Source organism: Scyliorhinus torazame, chromosome 30, assembly GCF_047496885.1.
Source record: "Scyliorhinus torazame isolate Kashiwa2021f chromosome 30, sScyTor2.1, whole genome shotgun sequence".
In the NCBI taxonomy this organism is placed as follows: Eukaryota; Metazoa; Chordata; class Chondrichthyes; order Carcharhiniformes; family Scyliorhinidae; genus Scyliorhinus; species Scyliorhinus torazame.
The window spans coordinates 10,861,704-10,883,420 of NC_092736.1; the positions used below are offsets into that span (position 1 = coordinate 10,861,704).

The window sequence follows — 21,717 nt, forward strand, 5'->3', positions numbered from 1 at the left end:
AAACGTGGCATTACATAACTTGTTCACTGAAATGATTGCTCATTGGCTTAGGAGGTCCTGAGAATGTGATAAATGATGAGATAAATGTAATATTTTCTCAACAATATAAAATCAGGTGAGGCAAATGGAAAGATCATGGATGCTTACATAGGACCATCACTCCAAAGAATCTTACAGCACAGTGGTTAGCACTGCTGTCTCACAGTGCCATGGGACCTCAGGTGACTGTGTGAAGTTTGCACCTTCTCCCCGTGTCTGCATAGGTTTCCTCCGGGTGCTCCGGTTTCCTCCCACTGTCCAAAGATGTGAAGGTTAGTTGGCTAAAATTGGCTCTTAGTGTCTAACAGGTTAGGTGGGCTTATGGCTGCTGCCTCAAGGGTCTGAGGACCCTGGTTCGATCCCAGCCCGGGGTCACTGTGCGTATGGAGTTTGCACATTCTCCCTGCGTCCGCGTGGGTCTCACTCCCACAACCCGAAGATGTGCAGGGTAGGTGGATTGGACACGCTAAATTGCCCCTTAATTGGGAAAAAAAACTGTGGGCTACAGGTGAGGCTGGGTTATCTTTGTGAGGGTCGGTATAGACCCGATGGGCCAAATGTCCTCCTTCAGCTCTGTGGGTATTATGAAAGCACCGACAGCAGGGCTACAGGTCCATTCTGGGGGCAGCCCGCCCCCTTTTAGCGAAGGAGGACTACAACTCCCGGCAGGCAGCGCGGGATTCACGTCACGGGCGGGGCGGCGCGCAGGCGCAGATCCGGCTGGGCAATGGCGGCGGCGACAGGTGAGGGGAATCCGGCTCCGGCCAGGGGAAGGGCGGATTCCTTTATCGCGGCCACGGGCCTTTGGCGGCGCTGAGGTAGTAGTTATGAGGGAGGATGGCGTTTTAAGGGAGGCGCAGAGGTAGCTGCAGGCCTCTGTCCTGTCAGACAGGCTTGTCACCTCTGCAGTGTTAACCCTGCACAAAATCCAGGCTTACACCCCGTCCCTCCCCTACTGGGTATGGTAAATAGGAGCAGGCCTTTCGGCCCCTCGAGCCTATTCGTAGAATCCCCACAGTGTAGAAGGAGGCCATTCAGCCCATCCAATCTGCACCAGCCCTCTGAAAGGGCGCCCCATGCTAGACCCAATCCCCCTGCCCTATCCCTGTAATCCCACCTAGGGCCAATCCAGCATGTCCAATCCACCTATGGCAGCAGAGTGGTTAGCACTGTTGCTTCACAGCGCCAGGGTGCGAGGTTCGATTCCCGGCTTGGGTCACTGTCTGTGTGGAGTCTGCACGGTCTCCCCGTGTCTGCGTGGGTTTCCTCCGGGTGCTCTGGTTTCCTCCCACAAGTCCCGAAAGACGTGCTGTTAGGTGAATTGGACATTCTGAATTCTCCCTCTGTGTACCTGAGCAGTCGCCGGAATGTGGCGACTAGGGCATTTTCACAGTAACTTCATTGCCGTGTTAATGTAAGCCTACTCGTAACAATAAAGGTTATTATTATTACCTGCACATCTTTGGACTGTGAGAGGAAGCTTTCTTATTGGTTGGCCAAGACACTCCTAGTAGGCCCTTCCTGATCTTGGACAGCAAAGTTCTTTTGGTCTCAGTTTTTACTAGCACTTCTTAAAGTGTAGCGTGCCCTGTCCCAAGACTTATCGTTATTTGAGAAAACCCACGCAGACACGGGGAGGACACGCAAACTCCACAAAGACAGTCGACCCTGGTCGGAATCGAACCTGGGTCCCGGAGTTGCGAGGCAGCAATGCAAACCAACCAACCATAGTGCCACTCTGCCGCCTTTCATTATCATCATGGCTGATCATCCAACTCAACCGCCGTCTTCCCCCCCCACCCCCAAACAATATCCGTTGACCCTCTTGCCCCAAGTGCTATATCTAACTCCGTCTTGACAGCATGCAGTGCTTTGGCCTTGACTATATTCTGTGGTAGTGAATTCTACAGTCTCCCCTACTCTCTCCAGGGTCCCACAGTCCAAAGATGGTTAGGTTAGGTGGACTAGCCATACTCAATTGCCCCTTAGTGTCCAAATGCTAATTGGGGTTGCAAGGCTACAGGGATCGGGTGGGGGTGTAGTCCTGGTTGGGGTGCTCTTTCAGAGGGCGGTTGCAGACTCAATGGACCGAATGGCCTCCTTCTGAACTGCAGGGAGTCTACTGATTGTCTACTACCATTCCCTGAGAGAGCACTGGAGACCATAGACCTCTGTGTTAGTCTTGCCTTTGAGACGCAGATCATCTTTGTTGGTAGTTGCAAAAAGATGGTTCTTTGTCCACCTTGATCTCTTTCACTATCAGCGTCAGACTTTTCCAAATCTTGCTTTCTTATTGCTTGCCCAAGACATTCCCTAGGACAGCAGAGTTCTTTGATTGCAGACTTTACTTGTACCTCTTAACGTGTAGCGTGACCTGTCCCAAGAAGTCATCATTATTTGCCTCAAAACACGCAACTCTGCAGTCTCTGTTCTTCCCCGCTGTTACCAGACTCCTAAACGACCCTCTTATGGACTGACCTCATTAGCACTGCACCCCCGCATGCTTCGCCTGATGCCAGTGTTATGTAGTACATTGTGTACCTTGTGTTGCCCTATTATGTATTTTCTTTTATTTCCATTTCTTTTCATGTACTTAATGATCTGTTTGAGCTGCTCACAGAAAAATACTTCGCTGTACTTTGGTACACGTGACAATAAACAAAATCCAAATCCAATCTCTGCATTGTTTCACTGATTGTCCGACACTCGCTTCCCTATGCCAAACCTCTTGTGATGTAGTTCCAGGATTCTCAGCTTTGTGCTCATGGCTAATTTTGAGCCGAACATAATCCTTTTCATTTCTTGAATGTCTTTGGCCATTCAAATCCTTCTTCTTATTCCTTGGTCGTGCTGTCCATCTGATGTTAACATACTTCCAAGGGACGTACGAATTAAGAGCAGGAATTGGCTATTAGACCCGTCGTGCCGGCTCTGCCATTTGATAGGATCATGAGAAATGAGAGGTGATTCTTTTTTTTTATAAAGCATATGAGATCCTGAATGGAATTGACAGGCCAAGAAGGAGAGACTGGAACTAGGGGAACACAGTTTAGGGAGACTAGTGGGAGAGACTAGAACTAGGGGAACACAGTTTAGGGAGGCAAGGTGGCACAGTGATTAGCGCTGCTGCCTCACAGCTCCAGGAACCTGGGTTCAATTCTGGCCTCAGGTGACTGTCTGTGCGGAGTCTGCACATCCTCCCCGCGTGTGCGTGGGTTTCCTCCCACAGTCCAAAGATGTGCATGTTAGGTTAATTAGCCATGATAAATTGCCCCTTAGTGTCCAAAAGGTTAGGTGGGGTCACAGGGATAGGGTGGAGGTGTGGGCTTGGGTAGGGTGCTCTTTCCAAAGGCCGGTGCAGACTCGATGGGCCGAATGGCCTCCTTCTGCACTGTAAATTCTATGAAAAATAACGGGACTCCCATTTAAGGTGGTGATGAAGAGAAATATTTTCTCTTGGACAGTCATTAGTCTTGGAAATCTCTTCCCCAGAGACCAGTGAATATTTTAAGGCTGAACAGGGAGTCAAAGGTTATAGGGGATGGAAGGGAGTGCGGCAGTGCCAGAGGTGCAAATGAGATGTTAAACCAAGGCCTTCAGTTCTGGGGCAGATGGGTAGAAAAGATCCATGGCCCTCGTGCATCCTTAATTTAATCAAAACATTTATAAGCAATGAGTGAGATTGTAACTGCCCATTGTCAAGGGGGCAATGGAACAAAGGCTACGCTTTGGGGCTTGGTAACATGTAATCAGTTGATGTCGGCTAGGCAAATAAATTAAAATTTATCTGAAGCATTTTAAATCCATACTGGCATGCGGAGTGTCGACTAAATTCTAGACCAGATATGAGTAAATAATAAATCAACCACATCCCTCTTATGGACTGAACTGATCTCTCCACGCATCTTCTCTACTGAGTTGTACTACACTCCCTATGCTTCACCTGATGTCTGTCTATTTACATTGCATGTCTATCGTATGTCCCATGTTTTTCATGTATGAAACAATCTGTCTGGACTTTATACAGAACAATACAAGGGGCAATTTAGCGTGGCCAATCCACCTACTCTGCACATCTTTGGGTTATGGGGTTGAGACCGACGCAGACACGGGGAGAATGTGCAAACTCCAAATGGACAGTGACCCGGGGCCGGGATTGAACCCGGGTCTTTGGTGCCGTGAGACAGCAGTGCTAACCACTGCGCCATTGTGCCACCCCTAATTTGAATTTTTAAAGTCAGTGAACAGGGAGTCTGCAGTGTTAGGTTCTTGAGAATCGTTAATCGTGTTCTGTACTTGATTAGAAAGACGTTTTAATGTAATTGTCTGTTCTTTTTCCCTGCCTATATAAATTCCTGGTACAAAGGGCATCTTTTGTAATTCCAGTATCCTGTAGGCTTTATAATTCAGTCATAGCTTGTTTTTATTGTGGATCTATGAGATATTTTAGAGAGTGACAGGCAAAACGTTCATTGCGGAGGTACAGGACAGAACGTTGGCATGGAAAACATGTCTGCACGAGCATTGAAGACCACATAGCAAATATTAGTCAGAACTGGCAACCTTGGCTTCCAGATTCTTTGGTTACATGGAACTAGAAAAGCGGTGAAGAGCATTCAGACAGTCTGCCCGCACGGCCAGCAGTAAAATGCAGCCTATGAAGTAGATGAAATAAAGAAAAGTAAAAAATTTTTTTTAAAGAAAAATTGCCATGAAGTAATTCTGTAATCATATAAGCAAAGAAGGGCTGTGAAAAGTTTCCAGTGCTTTGTCCATAGTGGGCAAACACTTGGACATATTGTTTGGAAGGTTCTCAGTTGAGCAAGTTTACAATAGACTTGTTCATCAACTTGGAATACAAACATGTTCTAGATACATGAATGAGACTGTCTGGATTGATTCCAAGGATGTATCCGAGCAATGGAGCTCAGATCAGATTTTTAAGATCATTTGGTGCAATATCAAGTTGGTAATGTATTTTAAGCGTTCAGTAAGTGCAATAAGGTTGAATAACTTGTATTCGCTCTGACAGCTACCTTGTGATATAGTGCGAATGGAATAATCTGGCCTGTAAAAGTTCAGTAAGGCATGATATGGGTTGACAAACAGGGAGACTTAGAAATCACCTGATTAAGGGCTTGAAGATCAAGGTGCTGACTCTCCCCAGGCCTAATCAACTGCAGAGGGCAGCACAATTGAATTTGATTTGTGCCTTGACCTGTCAGTGTGATGTGTGGGAGTTACTTGAGTAGTGATCGTCCTGAGCTCAAACGTAGCAGCCCAATTGCTCCACCTGCTAACACCAAAGTTCAGATTAGACCTGGTCTGTGTGCCTGCAGTCACTCACTGAGGCAGCTAGTTGGATTTTGCATGTCACTTGTGACTCATGGGTAAGATTACGCTTCTGTAATTATTGCAGGGTGTGTATTTATTTTAATTTTGCTTTTGCGGTTGGAGTAGCGGTCAGTGTTAATATGCTCTGTATGGATGCTCAGTGACCGTCAGGTAAAGATTAATAATTGCAACACCATTACCGCAAAGTTCCATCATTAAATAATTCATAGTTTATTACCAGGTTTTTTTTTCCGCCTGGTACATATTGGATTAGGTGATGGGGATTGATTAAGTCATAAAACAGACTTTTATTTCCTGGGATTCCAGAGATTTTGCAATTGTTTGGGCATAGCAATACAAACATGTTCTCAAAAATCTTGCATAAGACACTCCCCACAATACCACAAACCTTCCTTCTGATTATCAGTATTTAAGGTAAATTTTGTGTCAACATGTGCCTTTGTAAATGGCTTTCAACCTTTCCCGTTCAATGAGCTTTTTGCAGCAAGACTCTGGCTGTTGGGTAGATCCATGTTGTGAAGACCTCTTGCCCACCATTGCCACATTCCTGGACTTTATAAGAACATGTACTTATCGACTAATCATGGCCCTGCTACTGGCAGTTTAACTTGTGCAAGAACATCGGGGTGAGAAGTGTTCTAATCTCGAGCACCTCCCTCCTGGTTTGTCTAATGCAAATATTAACCCGGAGATTGGTTGCAACTGGGAGGGGCAAACTAAAATGTCCTGTTTGACTGGTAAACACATTCAAATTATGCTTTTGTATTGTTCAATGTAGATTTGCAGCTTTCACACTGCGCAAGTGGTCGGAAAGCTAAAACCGAGTCCTGTATCATCTAACTGTTCCATTCCCAGCTGATGTTACTACTGGGCAGCCAGGCCCCATAGCAGAACTCTGGCTCGATAGAGCATGGACGAGCTGAACGCGCTGGCAGAAACGACTACTCTCAGATTGGGGCGATGTTTTGACCAGCAGCCCTGATCTCTGCACCCTCCCCCACTCCCTTTCAGGCCCTCCCTCCCCCCCCCCCCCACGCCTCCACCCCCCAATCATTTTTTAAAATAAATTTAGAGTGTCCAATTCATTTTTCCAATAAAGGGGCAATTTAGCGTGGCCAATCCACCTACCCTGCACATCTTTGGGTTGTGGGGGCGAAACCCATGCAAACACGGGGAGAATGTGCAAACTCCACACGGACAGTGACCCAGAGACAGGATCGAACCTGGGACCTCGGCGCCGTGAGGCTGCCTCTCCCCCATCCAATCTTGTGGCCCCTGGAACCCCATCTATTGGGCAAGGCCCTCTGGCAGTGCCGCCTGATCACCCTGACGGTGCCATCCGCTCACCTTGACAGTGCCCGAGTGCCAGGGTGCAACCCTTCCCTATCCGTGACCGCCCAGGGTCTCTAATGGCCTGCAAAACCCCCCCGAGGTGTCATCACGCCTGGTCCATGTTTCTGGAAATCAGTGCTAAACGGCACCCAGTTGAGGTTTCGCAGGCACTGCCGTTGACTCCTGGCCGCCAGATGCATTGGGCATCCAAATGGCTCATTTAAATATGCTGATCTGGATCACGTCCCGGGCGGCAAGGTCCAGAATGCACCTGGCGGAGCAGGTCGGGTGACTTGCAGTTAGTCTGGCATGGTGCCCAATTTGAGGCTCTCGCTGGATTCACCTGAACCGCAATGCGGTGGCTGAATCGTGCCCCATAACTTTTTTTTTGTTTGGAGACTTGGATGGAGAGAGTTGTCGGGCTGCCAATTAACTCAACAAAAGGGTAAAAGATTCATTAAACGAGAAAAGATTAACACTCGTGCAATACTCCCTCACCCCAGCTACAGATTTATAAGAGTAGCACAAGTTGCAAAACTTGTGCTCTAATGTTCTCCGTGCATGCACAGCAAACCGATAGGCAAAATGTGGTCAGACACACTGCACTCTGAAAACCAAGTGGCAGATGCCATTCAATACGACGTCTGTGGATTTCTCATCATATCCCGTCAGATGCTTGCCATATTGTGAGCCAACTGGTCTCAATGGAACTCTGACTTTCACACGAGTGTTTCCAAACTCCACACTCGAATATGTTTGAAACCTTCTCCCCAAACAATGCTTTCTCCCAGATGCTTTCACCAAGGATCCACTTCCAGGATTTCAGTCTCTCCTTTTGGTATTCCTCTGCCTTGGATTGCCACATGCATTCAAGTTTCTATACTATCTCTCAGGTGCGCAGCTATGCCAACCGAACACAACTACTTCACAGGATGTATTAAGATGTCTCTAAACGTTTGATTTGCCTCTGATGTCTGGCTTCTCACCGAGCCAACTTTAAATCTGTTTCTTGCAGCTGTTTCTCTAACACAAAGCACTTTTACTTGAATTCCCCCGTACAGGACCTTGTTCAACTTCTTGTTCTTTGTATCTCTAACGTAACTGTCTTCCTGACATTTCTTTGCCCCCACTCACTGGTTTTTGGGACTTTCTTCTGCTCTTTAGAGAAGTCCACTTTCTGCAGTTCCCCTGTCCTGTCCAGCGTCTCCTGGCTCTAGGTTACAACTAACTCAAAAGTTCTTCCTGTCCTTCGTGTGGCCCTTGGTTGCTAAGCAACAGCCTAGTTCTCCTTTAAACCCTGTTTGCTTTCATGTTGTGAAGCTCATTACAATATGCATCGAAACCAAACCCTTTCAAATAAAGAAACACAAAATTAAACGTAAAAGCTACATCCCATTTCTAATACCCACAAATACAAATAGGGATTATTTAAAACTACCTACGTTTCCTCACATAGCCTAGATCCGACAATTTGGAGATCAAGTATCTTTAGTGTTGCGCTATAATTTGGAGACTGATAGAAATCTTCAATCTTTTGTTTTCCCAGTGTTCCCGTTGAAGTGTGCTGTGCAGCATTACGCCTGGGGGAAGGTTGGCCTGGATAGCGAGGTGGCAAAACTCACTTTAAGCGACGATCCAACTGTAGCTGTTGAGCAAGAGAAACCCTATGCCGAGGTATTCTTTTGTTCACTTCGCTTTACGCAAACAAAATCCAAGATTGTTATTTTGAGTGGGAGGTCCGCTTACAACAAGGGTTGTGCTGTCAATTACCTGTGTACCACCTCAGTACTTTGCCAAGCGTAATCATGCACCAATCCAATGGAAGTCCATGGTGATCAATGCCCTCTTAAGGCATGGTACCTGAAGGAGAAGGAAGAGACTGTCCCACTTACTGAAATGTCAATTCTGCATGCAAGTTATCTTAGAATTTACAGTGCAGAAGAAGGCCATTGGGCCCATCGAGTCTGCACCGGCCCTTGGAAAGAGCACTCTACTTAAGCCCACGCTTCCACCCAATCCCAGTAACCCGACCTAACCTTTTGGACACTAGAGGCAATTTAGCCTGGCCAATCCACCTAACCTGCACATCTTTGGACTGTGGGAGGAAACCGGAGCACCCGGAGGAAATCCGCGCAGACACAGGGAGAACGTGCAGACTCCACAAGGTGAACTTCCGGTTGTGGAAGAAGGGGTGTTGATAAATTCAGGTGGCAGTTTTGAAAGGAAACACAGAACATATGAAATTATTCATAACACATTACAATTTTAACGGTGTCACCCTGCTGATGAGAAACACCAGAACATGAAAATGTGCAGAATAAATGTGCAATCTGGCAAAATGTTGAAATGATTAGCTTGCTTGAAAGGTGATGCTGTTTTTGTTGTGGTTTTCTGTTAGCTATGGATGGGGGCACATCCTAAAGGGGATGCCATTATCTGCGACAACAGAATTTCCCAGAAGACCCTTGGGGAATGGATTGCCGAGCATCCCGAGTGTTTGGGGTCAAAGGTGAAGGATATTTTCCAGGGGCAACTGCCCTTTCTGTTCAAGGTGCTATCGGTTAACATCTCATTATCTATTCAAGCCCATCCAAACAAAGTAAGTGAAAACATGGTTAATCGTGAATTTAAAAGTGTTCCTCGTTAACTGGGCCGATGACTGCTTTTGTTTTTGCTGGAATGTACACTTTTTCATTTTGGACAGATTTTTTTGTGCACCCTGAATCTAATTCTGAACAAAACTGTACTTCTGAGAGAGGAAAACTTAGTCCAGAGGCTGAATGTCATTTGTGCTAAAATACATCACGTGCAAAAGCAAAACCTATTATCTTGGACGGTGTGATTACCATCTCCCAACTGTTGACGCACTTCCAGCTGCCCATGTCCTGTCTTTTAAAGGTGGGACCGGTTGCCCACAGGAAAATGGTTCTATTGTTGCAGAATAATATCTTAGCTGATGTGCAGTAATGTAAAGAATGGGTTAGTAAGTTAATGCGAAACTGTCACAACCTAGTGCGTGTTCTGCGAAACTGTCACAACCTAGTGCGTGTTCTGCTGTAAGACAGTCTGTCTGACTGACAGAAGTACGATGAATTCAGGTGTTTCCTCGTGAGTCCCAGTTTGGTCTCTGATTACAGCGGGAATCATAGAATCATAGAATTTACAGTGCAGAAGGAGGCCATTCGGCCCATCGAGTCTGCACCGGCTCTTGGAAAGAGCACCCTACCCAAGGTCAACACCTCCACCCTATCCCCATAACCCAGTAACCCCACCCAACACTAAGGGCAATTTTGGACACTAAGGGCAATTTATCATGGCCAATCCACCTAACCTGCACATCTTTGGACTGTGGGAGGAAACCGGAGGAAACCCACGCACACACGGGGAGGATGTGCAGACTCCGCACAGACAGTGACCCAAGCCGGAATCGAACCTGGGACCCTGGAGCTGTGAAGCAATTGTGCTATCCACAATGCTACCGTGCTGCCCAATAGATCAGACCGTATACATTTCACTGCCCTTTCTTTGGGAGGCTAAACACAATTTGTAAAAAAAGAAATACATTTTTGTAGGATGACAAACCGCTTAATTCGTAACCCCAACAAAATCGGTGGTATAGGGTGAAAGAGAATGCATTGCACCATTGCCCACATTGATCAGAGTGGGAAACCATACAACACTTTGTCTGTACTCTTCCAATTGGGCAGACTTAACTGCATGCACCCACTTATAACAACAAACTGTGCAGATTAGTTAGATGTGTATGTGACACATCTGAGCATTAAATTAGTGTTTCCAAAAATGCTGAAACAACAAGCATGCTTCTGTTTATGGTCCTTATTTGCATATTAATGGTATGAATGGGGTTTGAGGGTTTACATGCCTGGCTTTCACCTCTGGTACTTTTAATTCAAGCACAAGCTGGTTGATCGCGATTGTCTTCTATCTCTCTGCTAACTGTAAGGGCCCTAAATGAAGTAATGTTCAAGCAGTCACAGTTGAAGGTGAATACACAGTACAGGACTATTCTTAATTTAACTTATGCAGTTTGATGGCCAGTTTCACATGAGGTCATAAATATAGCTGATGTTTATTTACATTATTATATTCAGAGGTACTCTCCTCATATTGGAGTTAGGAGCGTGGAAGAGCATATAAATATATATCCACTTCTCCTTTTTATAGAATCAGAAATGTGATTTGTGTACATTTTTCATTTTGCTAAAAATAGTGAAGCAGATGAATTGGGGCAGAGAAAGTTTTGAGTTCCCAATTATTATTATTTCCAATTAAGGGGCAATTTAGCGTGGCCAATCTTCCTTTTTTTGTTATAAATTTAGTGTACCCAATTCATTTTTTTTCGAATCAAGGGGCAATCTAGCGTGTTCAATCCACCCACCCTGCACATTTTTGGGTTGTGGGGGCGAAACCCACGCAAACACGGGGAGAATGTGCAAACTCCACACGGATAGTGACCCAGAGCCGGGATCGAACCTGGGACCTCGGCGCTGTGAGGCAGCAGGGCTAACCCACTGCGCCACCGTGCTGCCCTTGGCCAATCTTCCTACCCTGCCATCTTTGGGTTGCGGGGGTGAGACCCAGGCAGACACGGGGTGAATAAGAGAGTGGGTAAAGTTATAGAATCATAGAATCCCTACAACACAAGGAATCCATTCGGCCCATCAAATCTACACTGGCCCTCTGAAAGAACACCCTACTAGGCCCACGCCCCCACTTATCGCCGTAACCCCACCTAATGTTTTTTTGGACACTAAGGGGTAATTTAGCATGGTCATTCCACCTAGCCTGCACATCTTTGGACTGTGGGAGGAAACCCGAGCACCCGGAGGAAACCCACACAGACACTGGGGGAACGTACAACTCCACAGTTTGGACAGAATGAATTGATATTGAGGCTAAGTTTTTGCTACACTTGGAAGTGCTTCATTCTGTTCCCGTCTCATATCTCAGGGTTCAATCACATTGAAAAACGATACATGGTTTTTGTTTACAGAAATCAACACTCTACTGTATTAGAAAACGTGTACAGTCTCTTTCTAAATTGTTCATAGATTAGTCAGTGCTGCATTCCTCATAGTTTTCCAACTTTATGTCTTTTCCAGGAGCTGGCTGTACAACTCCACGCTCAGTTTCCAGATCGCTACCCAGATAAAAATCACAAACCAGAAATGGCCATCGCACTGACTCCATTTGAAGGGCTGTGCGGATTTAGACCAGTTGAGGAAATTATTGGATTTTTGAAAAGTAAGAGAATTTCTAATGTATTAGTAAGAACTCCAGTGAATCTTGATCATTGACTTATAAATAATACAGTATGCCTTTTCCCCATTCTGATGTTAAGAACACGGTTGATGGTGAACGCGTATTACTCCAAATCCCAGAAGGGAAAGTTGAAACAATTGCCCTCAGCTGTATTTTGCAATTTGACATAATGTGAGAAAAGATTTGAAATCCAGAGAATGATGTCCCAAGTGTGTTGTGAAGATTTAAAATAAAATAAATGTTTGTTAAACAATTAAATAAACAACAATACAAAATACTAGAAGTACCCTTAAACTAAGATGTTGGCTGTCCACAGTATCTCTACCCAGTTCCAAACACGTTAATTAAAAACTAGAACAAAAATCCAGTAACCGTTACCACGCCTTGCAGTTATATCTCAAATTGCGTTTCGCTTCTGAGGTAAAACAAACAACTGGCTTCTGAAGGCAGGCTTTCTTAACAGACCCGGCTTGCTTGGAGTTAACCTCTGAGGTTGGAAGCAGCTACCCTTGTATAACCCTTGTTGAACCACCTCCTGATACACAGTTTTTCCTTTTTGATCTTCCCTTTTCTGAACTAGCTTCTTCAGAAGTCAAACTTAATTACCTTCATTTCGTGAATCTGCCTTGTCTTCTCCTTTGAATCTCTAACATCGCATTCAAACCTTTAAGTTCTGTTCCCCTCTGTTTTTTTAAATAAATTTAGAATAACCAATTTTTTTTTTTTTTACAATTAAGGGGCAATTTAGCGTGTTAAATCCCCCTAACTTGCACATCTTTGGGTTGTGGGGTGAAACCCACGCAGACACGGGGAGAATGTGCAAACTCCACACGGACAGTGACCCAGGGCCGGGATTCGAACCTGGGACCTCAACGTTGCAGTCCCAGTGCTAACCACTGTGCCACCATGCTCCTCTCTGTTACCAGCTTGCCTTAGGTAAACATCTGTTTACAGTGTTTCTAGGCTCACCAAAATAACGAAAGCACTAGTCCCGCGTTAGCATCACCACACTGCCCCTGCCTTAAGCAGCTTACGTTCTCCAACAGTTTAAAAAAATATATATAACCAGCAGAGCACATTCCAATTTATTGGATTTCCCTGATATTTTCCTGTCACTAAATGTACTGTCATATTATGACTTCGAATCTCTGGAGCAGTTTTCAGTCCTGTTAGTATCACTGTGACTTCTGAGCGATCAGTGATCGGGCGGGCTCACTTTAGCAGTATTCTTACTTTCAGGACTGAGAGTTTGGGTTTGAGCGTTGAGCACATCTTGTACTCGGGTGCAGTAATCAGGGATGGCTGCATTGTTGGATGTACCCATCCTTTGACTGCTCAGGTGGCAATAAAAGGTCCCAATTTGAAACAGCAAGGTGTGCTCCTTGTGCCCCGACCAATCTTTCTGCAAACAATTCCAACAAAATGGTGTATCTCGACATTCATTTATATACTGTGTGTCAGATATTGCTGTACGCAATAAAAGCAGAAAATGCTGGATAAACTCAGGTCTGGCAGCATCTGTGGAGAGAGGAATGGAGTTAACGCTTCGGGTGTGTATGACCTTTCTACAGAACAGTTCTGAAGAGTCCGACAGACCCGAAGTGGTAACCCTGTTTCTCTCTCCACAGATGCGGCCACACCTGCTGTCTTTATCCAACATTTTCTGTTTTTATTTCCGATTTCCAGCATCCGCAGTATTTTTCTGGATGCGTTGATTGCTGAATTTACCTCTTTAAAGTCAATGTTCATTAATCACCTGTGATGAGCCCTGGAGTGGACTTGAGGATGGCAATGAGGCAATGTATAAATGCAAGTTCTTCCTATTTATTATCAGTCACACCATGATATCTGTTTGTAACTTATTAATGCAAAAATATTTTCCCATGTCAATTGGTATACCATTAATAAATCAAACTAAAAAGTAATACTTTAATGACCTTTATTTCTTTATCCTCCCACCATATAGCCCTTTCGCCTCTCGTTTCCTGGTGAGAATGACTTGTATGGGCTCATGGTTCCTCATTCAAATAATATTGTCCAATACCTTGCAAATGTGATTGTACACAAAATTGAACATCGATATTCAACTGTGCGAATCCTCCCAGCCAAGCCTGCCCCATCTCATGTAAAATCTGCAGAAGTGCATTTTGGCCATTGTCAGTATTAATTATGTCCAGGAACTTTGCTGATATTCTCTCATTCTCTCTCTCTGTCTCTCTGTCTCTCTCTCTCTCATACTTTCTCTCACTCCCACTCTCTCACTCCCACTCTCTCACTCCCACTCTCTCTCTCACTCTCTCTCTCACTCTCTCTCTCACTCTCTCTCTCACTCTCTCTCTCACTCTCTCTCGCACTCTCTCTCGCACTCTCTCTCGCACTCTCTCTCGCACTCTCTCTCGCACTCTCTCTCGCACTCTCTCTCGCACTCTCTCTCGCACTCTCTCTCGCACTCTCTCTCGCACTCTCTCTCGCACTCTCTCTCGCACTCTCTCTCGCACTCCTCTCACTTTCTCTCTCTCTCTATCTCTCTCTCTTTCTCATACTCTCTCCTTTTCTCATACTCTCTCTCTCTCCACTACCCACAAAAAGTTGGCTTGCAGGTACAGGCAGTGGTTAAGAAGACAAATGGAATGTTGTTTGCCAGGGAAATGGAATACAAAAGTAGGGATGTATGCTACAGTTGTACAGACACACCTGGAGAACTGGGTCCAGTTTTGGTCTCCTTATTTAAGAAAGGATATAAATGCATGAGAAATAATTCCGAGAAGGTTCACTCGATTGATACCTGGTATGGGGGTGGCTATCGTAGGGAGAAAGTTTGGAAAGACTGGCCCTGTATCCATGAGAGATGATCAAATAAAATCCTTCATAGGGTGGATGCTGAATTGATGTTTCCCCTCATGGGGAGACCAGAACTAGGGGACACGGTTTGAAAATAAGGGGTGCTTATGACTGAGGTGAGGAAAATTTCTCGGAGTGTTGGAATTCCCGTCCCAGGGAGCAGCGGTGATGGGTTCATTGAATATTTTTAGGGTCGCGATAGATAGATTCCCTTTTTTAAAATAAGCTTAGAGTACCCAATTAATTTTTTCCAATTAAGGGGCAATTTAACGTGGCCAATCCACCTACCCTGCACATCTTTGGGTTGTGGGGGTGAAACCCACGCAGACACGGGAGAATGTGCAAACTCCACGCGGACAGTGACCCAGAGCCGGGTTCGAACCCGGGACCTCGCCGCCGTGAGGCAGCAGTGCTAACCACTGTGCCACCGTGCTGCCCTGAGATAGATAGGTTCCCGTCTGATGAAGGAGCGGGCGGGAAAGTGGGATTGAGGTCACAATCAGATCGGCCACATGGCACAGTGGCACTTTAAATTTATAAACAAAAAAGATCGGCCACGATCGAGGGGCCTGCATCTCCTACTTGGTTTGTTTGCATCCTAATTGTTCTGATTAAGTATTACAGCCAAAATATTAGACTGCCTTTCTCTTTCGGAGGGAAACTGAAGCAAATGTCTGATTTGCACGTTTTTCCTTATCCCCGAGATACGTCCGCTTTGTTACAGATGTCCCAGAATTCCACGTAGTGATTGGCAATGAAGCTGCCGAAACCCTTGAAAACAGCCCGGGTGACCCACACCGGGTATCTGCTGCTTTAAAAAAGTGCTTCACCAGAATGATGAACTGTGAAACGAAAACCTTTGTGGATCAGCTGAACATGTTGGTGAAGAGGGTGTTGAAAGAAGGTTTGTGACGTTAATAATCTGATTGAAGAACAGGGTTAAAGTTAAATGTAAAATAGTTTGCACTTGCAAAACTAATGTTTATATCGAATTATTTTTATGAGTAAGCATGTTGACCAATGGAGTTGTTTAAGTATTTGCATTTACCTACCACATCACAGCTGTCAGGCATGTCTCACTGAGCGATGCTGCTATGCAAATACATTTCACAACTATTTTACTCTTGGCATGATCTCTTGAGTAGGAATAAAATGAATGACCAGTTGGTGAGGAAGTGATGTTGAGCAAGACATCGGGAGAACTCCCTTCCCTTCACGTAGTGCCGTGCGACCTTGTTCTGCTTAATAATAATAATAATAATAATAATCATTATTATGTAATAATCTTTTATTAGTGTCACAAGTAAGCTTACATTAACACTAATGAAGAGGACGACATGTGGCGCAGTGGTTAGCACTGGGACTACGGTGCTGAGAACCCGGGTTCGAATCCCGGACCTGGGTCTCTGTCCGTGTGGTGTTTGCACATTCTCTCCATGTCCGCGTGGGTTTCACCCCCACAACCTGAGGGCAGCACGGTAGCATTGTGGATAGTACAATTGCTTCACAGCTCCAGGGTCCCAGGTTCGATTCCAGCTTGGGTCACTGTCTGTGCGGATCCTCCCCGTGTGTGCGTGGATTTCCTCCGGGTGCTCCGGTTTCCTCCCACAGTCCAAAGATGTGCAGGTTAGGTGGGTTGGTCTTGCTAAATTGCCCTTAGTGTCCAAAATTGCCCTTAGTGTTGGGTGGGGTTACTGGGTTATGAGGATAGGGTGGAGGTGTTGACCTTCGGTAGGGTGCTCTTTCCAAGAGCCGGTGCAGACTTGATGGGCCGAATGGTCTCTTTCTGCACTGTAAATTCTATGAAAAAACCCCAAAGGTGTGCAGGTTAGGTGGATTGAGCATGATAAATTGCCCCTTAATTGGAAAAAAAATAATTGGGTACTTTAAATTTAGAAAAAAAAACCACTGCAATGAAAGTTACTGTGAAAATCCCCTAGTCGCCACACTCCGGCGCCTGTTCGGGTACACAGAGGGAAATTTCAGAATGTCCAACTCACCTAACCTGCACGTCTTTTGGGACTTGTGGGAGGAAACCAGGGCACCCAGAGGAAACCCATGCAGACACGGAGAGAACGTGCAGATTCCGCGCAGACAGTGACCCAAGCGGGAATTGAACCTGGGACCCTGTGAAGCAACAGGTGCTAACCACTTGTGCGACCATTCCACATGGACTGCCAGTGCCTAAATGCATTGTCTTATCTGCAAACAGTGGCTTTTGAAGTTACTATTGAATCTCTTTCCACCTTTCATTTCAGGCAGTGCTTTCCAGATTATAATGACTTTGTGTCAAATCCTCCTCATCTCTCCTCTGGTATTTGCTGCCACACAAGTGTACAAATTAGAAGAAGGCGTAGGTTCTTTGGACCCTTGAGCTGGCCCTGCCATTCAATAAGACCATGGCTGACCTGATTGTGCCCTCAACTTCACATTCCGCCTACCCCTTTTTACCCCTCAAAAATGTTCATCAACCCTGCCTGCACTCTCGGGCGGGGGGGAGAAAGAGTGCTCCAAAGATTCACAACCCTTTGAGAGAAATAGTTTATTCTTGTCTCTGCCTTAAATGAGAAACCCCTTTTTAAAACTGTGTCCCCCTAGTTCTGATCTCTCTCACAAGGAGAGATGTATTTTCTTTTATTTCCTTTTCTTTTCATGTTCTGTTGAGCTGCTCGCAGAAAAATAATTTTCACTGTACCTTGGTACACGTGACGATAAACAAACCCATTCACCCATCCAAGGGGAAGCATGCTCTCAGCATCCACCCTCTCAAGTCCCCTCAGGATCTTGTATGTTCCAATAAGATCATCTTAAACCTGTCTTCACCGCCACTCGTTATGGAATATGGCGACATGGGGCTTTTCACAGTAACTTCATTGCAGTGTTAATGTAAGCCTACTTGTGACAATAACGATTGTTATTATTGGGTGGAAAGGCAGGCTACCAGGAGGGCATAGGCTGCAAAGAGGCGTAGATAGGTTAAGGAAATGGGTAACAATGTGGCAGATGAAGTAAAATGTTATTCACTTAGGTTGTAAGAATGGAAAAGCAGTCCAAAGATGTGCAGGTTAGGCGGATTGGCCATGCTAAATTGCCCCTTAGTGTCCAAAAGGTTAAGTGGGAATACTGGGTTACGGGGATGAGGTGGAGATGTGGGCTTAAGTAGGGTGCTCTTTCCAAGGGCCGGTGCAGACGCGCTGGGCCAAATGGCCTCCTCCTGCACTGGAAATTCTATGAAAATCTACTGGAAAGAACTTCATGATTTTGAAGACGTGCATGAGATTTCCATTTTAACCTTCCCTGCTCCAAGGAGAACAATCCCAGCTTCCCCATTCTGCAGGTCCTAGGAAACAAAGATAAACAGAAAAATGCTGTAATTTGTACAGTAAGCTTAATGACTTTTGGAAAGAAGGTCTAGTTTCTGTTTCGGGCATGGTCCCTCGTTGGAGCTGAAAAATGCAGCCATCCGGAAGGTTAGCCTCAACTGACTATATGCTTTTATATTTGTACCATTTGAATGTTTTTAGATTTTGGTATTTGCCGTTTCAATTTTTTCGCTTGCTATGATACAGTTTTACACCGTGCATGCCACAGGTCGGAACTAACAGATCTGTCCCATGCTCTGTAGCTGCTGGAGGAAAGGACACTACCGGAAGTAACGGTGAACTGTTGCTACGGTTACATTCCCAGTTTCCGGGAGACGTTGGGTGTTTCGTCATTTACTTTCTGAATGTGGTCCAACTGCGACCCGGGGAAGCCATGTTTCTGGGGGCTAATGAACCCCACGCTTATCTTTCCGGAGGTAAGACTCGAAGCCCCTTTATGAAATAGCAAGCCAGGAATAATATGTGGCACCTATTAACTCCATGATGTGGAATGGTTTGGCTGTTTAATGTTTGGCATTGACACATTATAGCGCCCCCCCCCCCCCCCCCCCCCCCCTTGCGCAACTCTCATTTTTGACAAAAGCATAATTGTGGCCATTTGGCTCTCATTTATGTGGAAAACAGCAAACATTATTCCTTTAATTGCCCTTTTCCATTTGAACCTAGTCTGGAGAGTTATTTTGACTTACTCGCGTGTGACCAGTGAGAGGAATTTGAAGTAGAATTAAGCATTGCACAACTTTAATGCCCAATAAGAAGTCTTACAACACCAGGTTAAAGTCCAACAGGTTTATTTGGAATCACTAGCTTTCGGAGCGTAGCTCCTTCATCAGGTGAAGGAACTACGCTCCGAAAGCTAGTGATTCAAAACAAACCTGTTGGACTTTAACCTGGTGTTGTAAGACTTCTTACTGTGCCCACCCCAGTCCAACGCCGGTATCTCCACATCAACGTTAATGCACATTAACACGTTATCGCGCATGCATTAACTCTGCTGCCTCACAGCGCCAGGCACCCAGGTGCAATTCCAGCCTTAGTGTGGAGTTTTGCAGATTCACCCCGTGTCAGCATGGGCTTTCTCCGAGTGCTCCAATTTCCACTCTCAGTCCAAAGATGTGCAGGTTAGGTGGATTGGCAATGCTAAATTGCCCTTAGTGCCCAAAGGTTAGCTGGGTTACGGGGATAGGGCGGGGGAATGGGCCTAGGTAGAATGGGCTGTTTCGGAGGATCGGTGGAAATGACCTCCTCCTGCACTGCAGGGATTCAGTCATTCGTTGTTTTTCCTGTGCTGTGTTCATATCATTTGTTTTTTAAAAAATAAATTTAGAGTACCCAATTATTGTTTCTCCAATTAAGGGGCAATTTAACGTGGCCAATCTACCCAACCTGCACATCTTTGGATTGTGGGGGTGAAACCCACGCAGACGTGGGGAGAATGTGCAAACTCCACCCAGACAGTGACCCAGGGCCGGGATTCGAACCCGGGTCCTCAGCGCCGCCGTGCTAACCACAGCGCCACCGTGCTTCCCCATTCGTATCATTGTTGACTTGGCAATCAGCAGCGTTATATGTTGTCACACCAGCATGGTCAATAATGGTGACAGCAGGAAATAATGTTTGCCAGCTGGAACTGTGAATCATTTTAAATAATTTGCACTGTTCAGAATGGGTTCACCTATATCTTTACTACTTTCCCCTTCGGCCTTGCTTTAAAATGCACAGTGGTAGCCGTGGGTACCACCTGCAAGTTACACTGCCATCAATTCACCAAGCCTCCTTTCAGCACCTTCCAAACTTACAACCTGAACCGCCTAGAAGGACAAAGTCAGCAGATGCAAGGCAACCCCACCACCTGGAGGTTCCCCTTCATGCCATTCACCCTCCTGACTTGGAAATATATCGTCCGTTCCTTCACTGTCGCTGGGTCAGAATCCCGGAACCCCCTCCCTTACAATACTGCGGGTGTACCGACACCGCATGGGCTGCAGCAGTTCAAGAGATTGACTCCATTGCCATCTCAAGGGCAATTGTGGATGGGCAATAAATGTTGGCCGAGCCAGAGACACTCTTACCCCGTGAAAGAATCTTTTTTTTATAAAAAAAGAATAGTTAGCCAAATTATGCAGTAAAAATGCCACTCTTCTATTCCAGAATCCGATCCTGATCTAAATCTGAAATGACGTGATGTGCATCCCCAGGGAGGTTGTATTACTCGTGTGTAGTTTCAAACTGGATTTAAAGGCATTCAGGAGGCCCCTTGCACCCTCTGCACTTTTAGAAGCTTACCCAGATTTTCCTCTAATTGCTCTGAGTTTGATCCATGCCCTGACCTCCGCTTAAGTGTGAGTAAACGCACACATGGGCAGCACGGTAGCATAGTGGTTAGCACAATTGCTTCACAGCTCCAGGGTCCCAGGTTCGATTCCCGGCTTGGGTCACTGTCTGTGCGGAGTCTGCACGTTCTTCCCGTGTGTGCGTGGGTTTCCTCCGGGTGCTCCGGTTTCCTCCCACACTCCAAAGATGTGCGGGTTAGGTAGAGTGGCCATGCTAAATTGCCCTTAGTGTCCAAAATTGCCCTTAGTGTCCAAAAATTGCCCTTCGTGTTGGGTGGGGTTACTGGGTTATTTGGATAGGGTGGAGGTGTGGGCTTGGGTAGGGTGCTCTTTCAAAGAGCCAGTGCAGATTCGATGGGCCGAATGGCCTGCTTCTGCACTGTAAATTCTATGAATTCTATGACCTGACGCCTGTTTAGCCAGTGTTTGTAAGCTGCTGACTGCAAATGCATTTAATAGCTATCGACCTAAGCAGTTGGCTTAAACAGTGGTAACTGCTTTTAATTGACATTCATTCCACATGTGTATTACAGAGAGGGTGGAGAGAGGACTGTTTAATCTTGTGGGGTTCTTGCCAGTTTTGTAACCAACCTCTGATTCTACTGTCTAATAAGTGAGCTATTTTGATTTTAACTGCTGGTGAGATACTAGCACGCGCTGATGAACCTTCTTTTATCTTTTCCAGATTGTATTGAATGTATGGCATGTTCTGATAACACTGTGCGAGCTGGGCTTACTCCAAAATTCATTGACGTTCAGACCCTATGCGAAATGCTCAATTACACACCGGCGCCAGCAAATTCGAAGATCTTCCCGTCCGTTCGGGATCCTGGTGATCCATGCGTTTTTGTGTACGACCCTCCAGTGCCTGATTTTGCAGTGATAAAAATAGAGGTATGGCATAAGCTGCTGATCGGAGTTTGTCACTGCGCTGTTGCCAAATATTTGACCTTCTGTGGTCCTTGACTGATGCATCTTTCTGGCGCCTCTGCGTCCCAGCCCTAGTGGCGCAGTGCAGCCGTTTTGCCGTGATGCCAAAGTTAGTTTGTGAAGAGATGTTGATCTAGCAACACGAGAGCAGGTTGCACCGTAGGACCTGCGGTGAAACCTCAAGCTGGTGACTTTGTGCACAGACAGCACACTGCGGGAGT

General features: G+C 45.8%; 1 protein-coding gene across 1 annotated transcript in view; it reads left to right on the top strand.

Annotated features, from left to right (window-relative positions):
- The first annotated feature begins 750 nt into the window (after positions 1–750).
- Positions 751–21,717, top strand: part of mpi (mannose phosphate isomerase) — a 28,973-nt gene continuing 8,006 nt past the window's right edge. Inside the window, exons 1-7 of the mRNA XM_072492799.1 lie at positions 751–782; positions 8,273–8,400; positions 9,125–9,325; positions 11,850–11,991; positions 15,575–15,754; positions 18,476–18,649; positions 21,252–21,460. Of these exons, the coding sequence (XP_072348900.1) occupies positions 767–782; positions 8,273–8,400; positions 9,125–9,325; positions 11,850–11,991; positions 15,575–15,754; positions 18,476–18,649; positions 21,252–21,460 (1,050 nt within the window). The 5' untranslated portion in view covers positions 751–766. The remainder of the gene's footprint in view (positions 783–8,272; positions 8,401–9,124; positions 9,326–11,849; positions 11,992–15,574; positions 15,755–18,475; positions 18,650–21,251; positions 21,461–21,717) is intronic.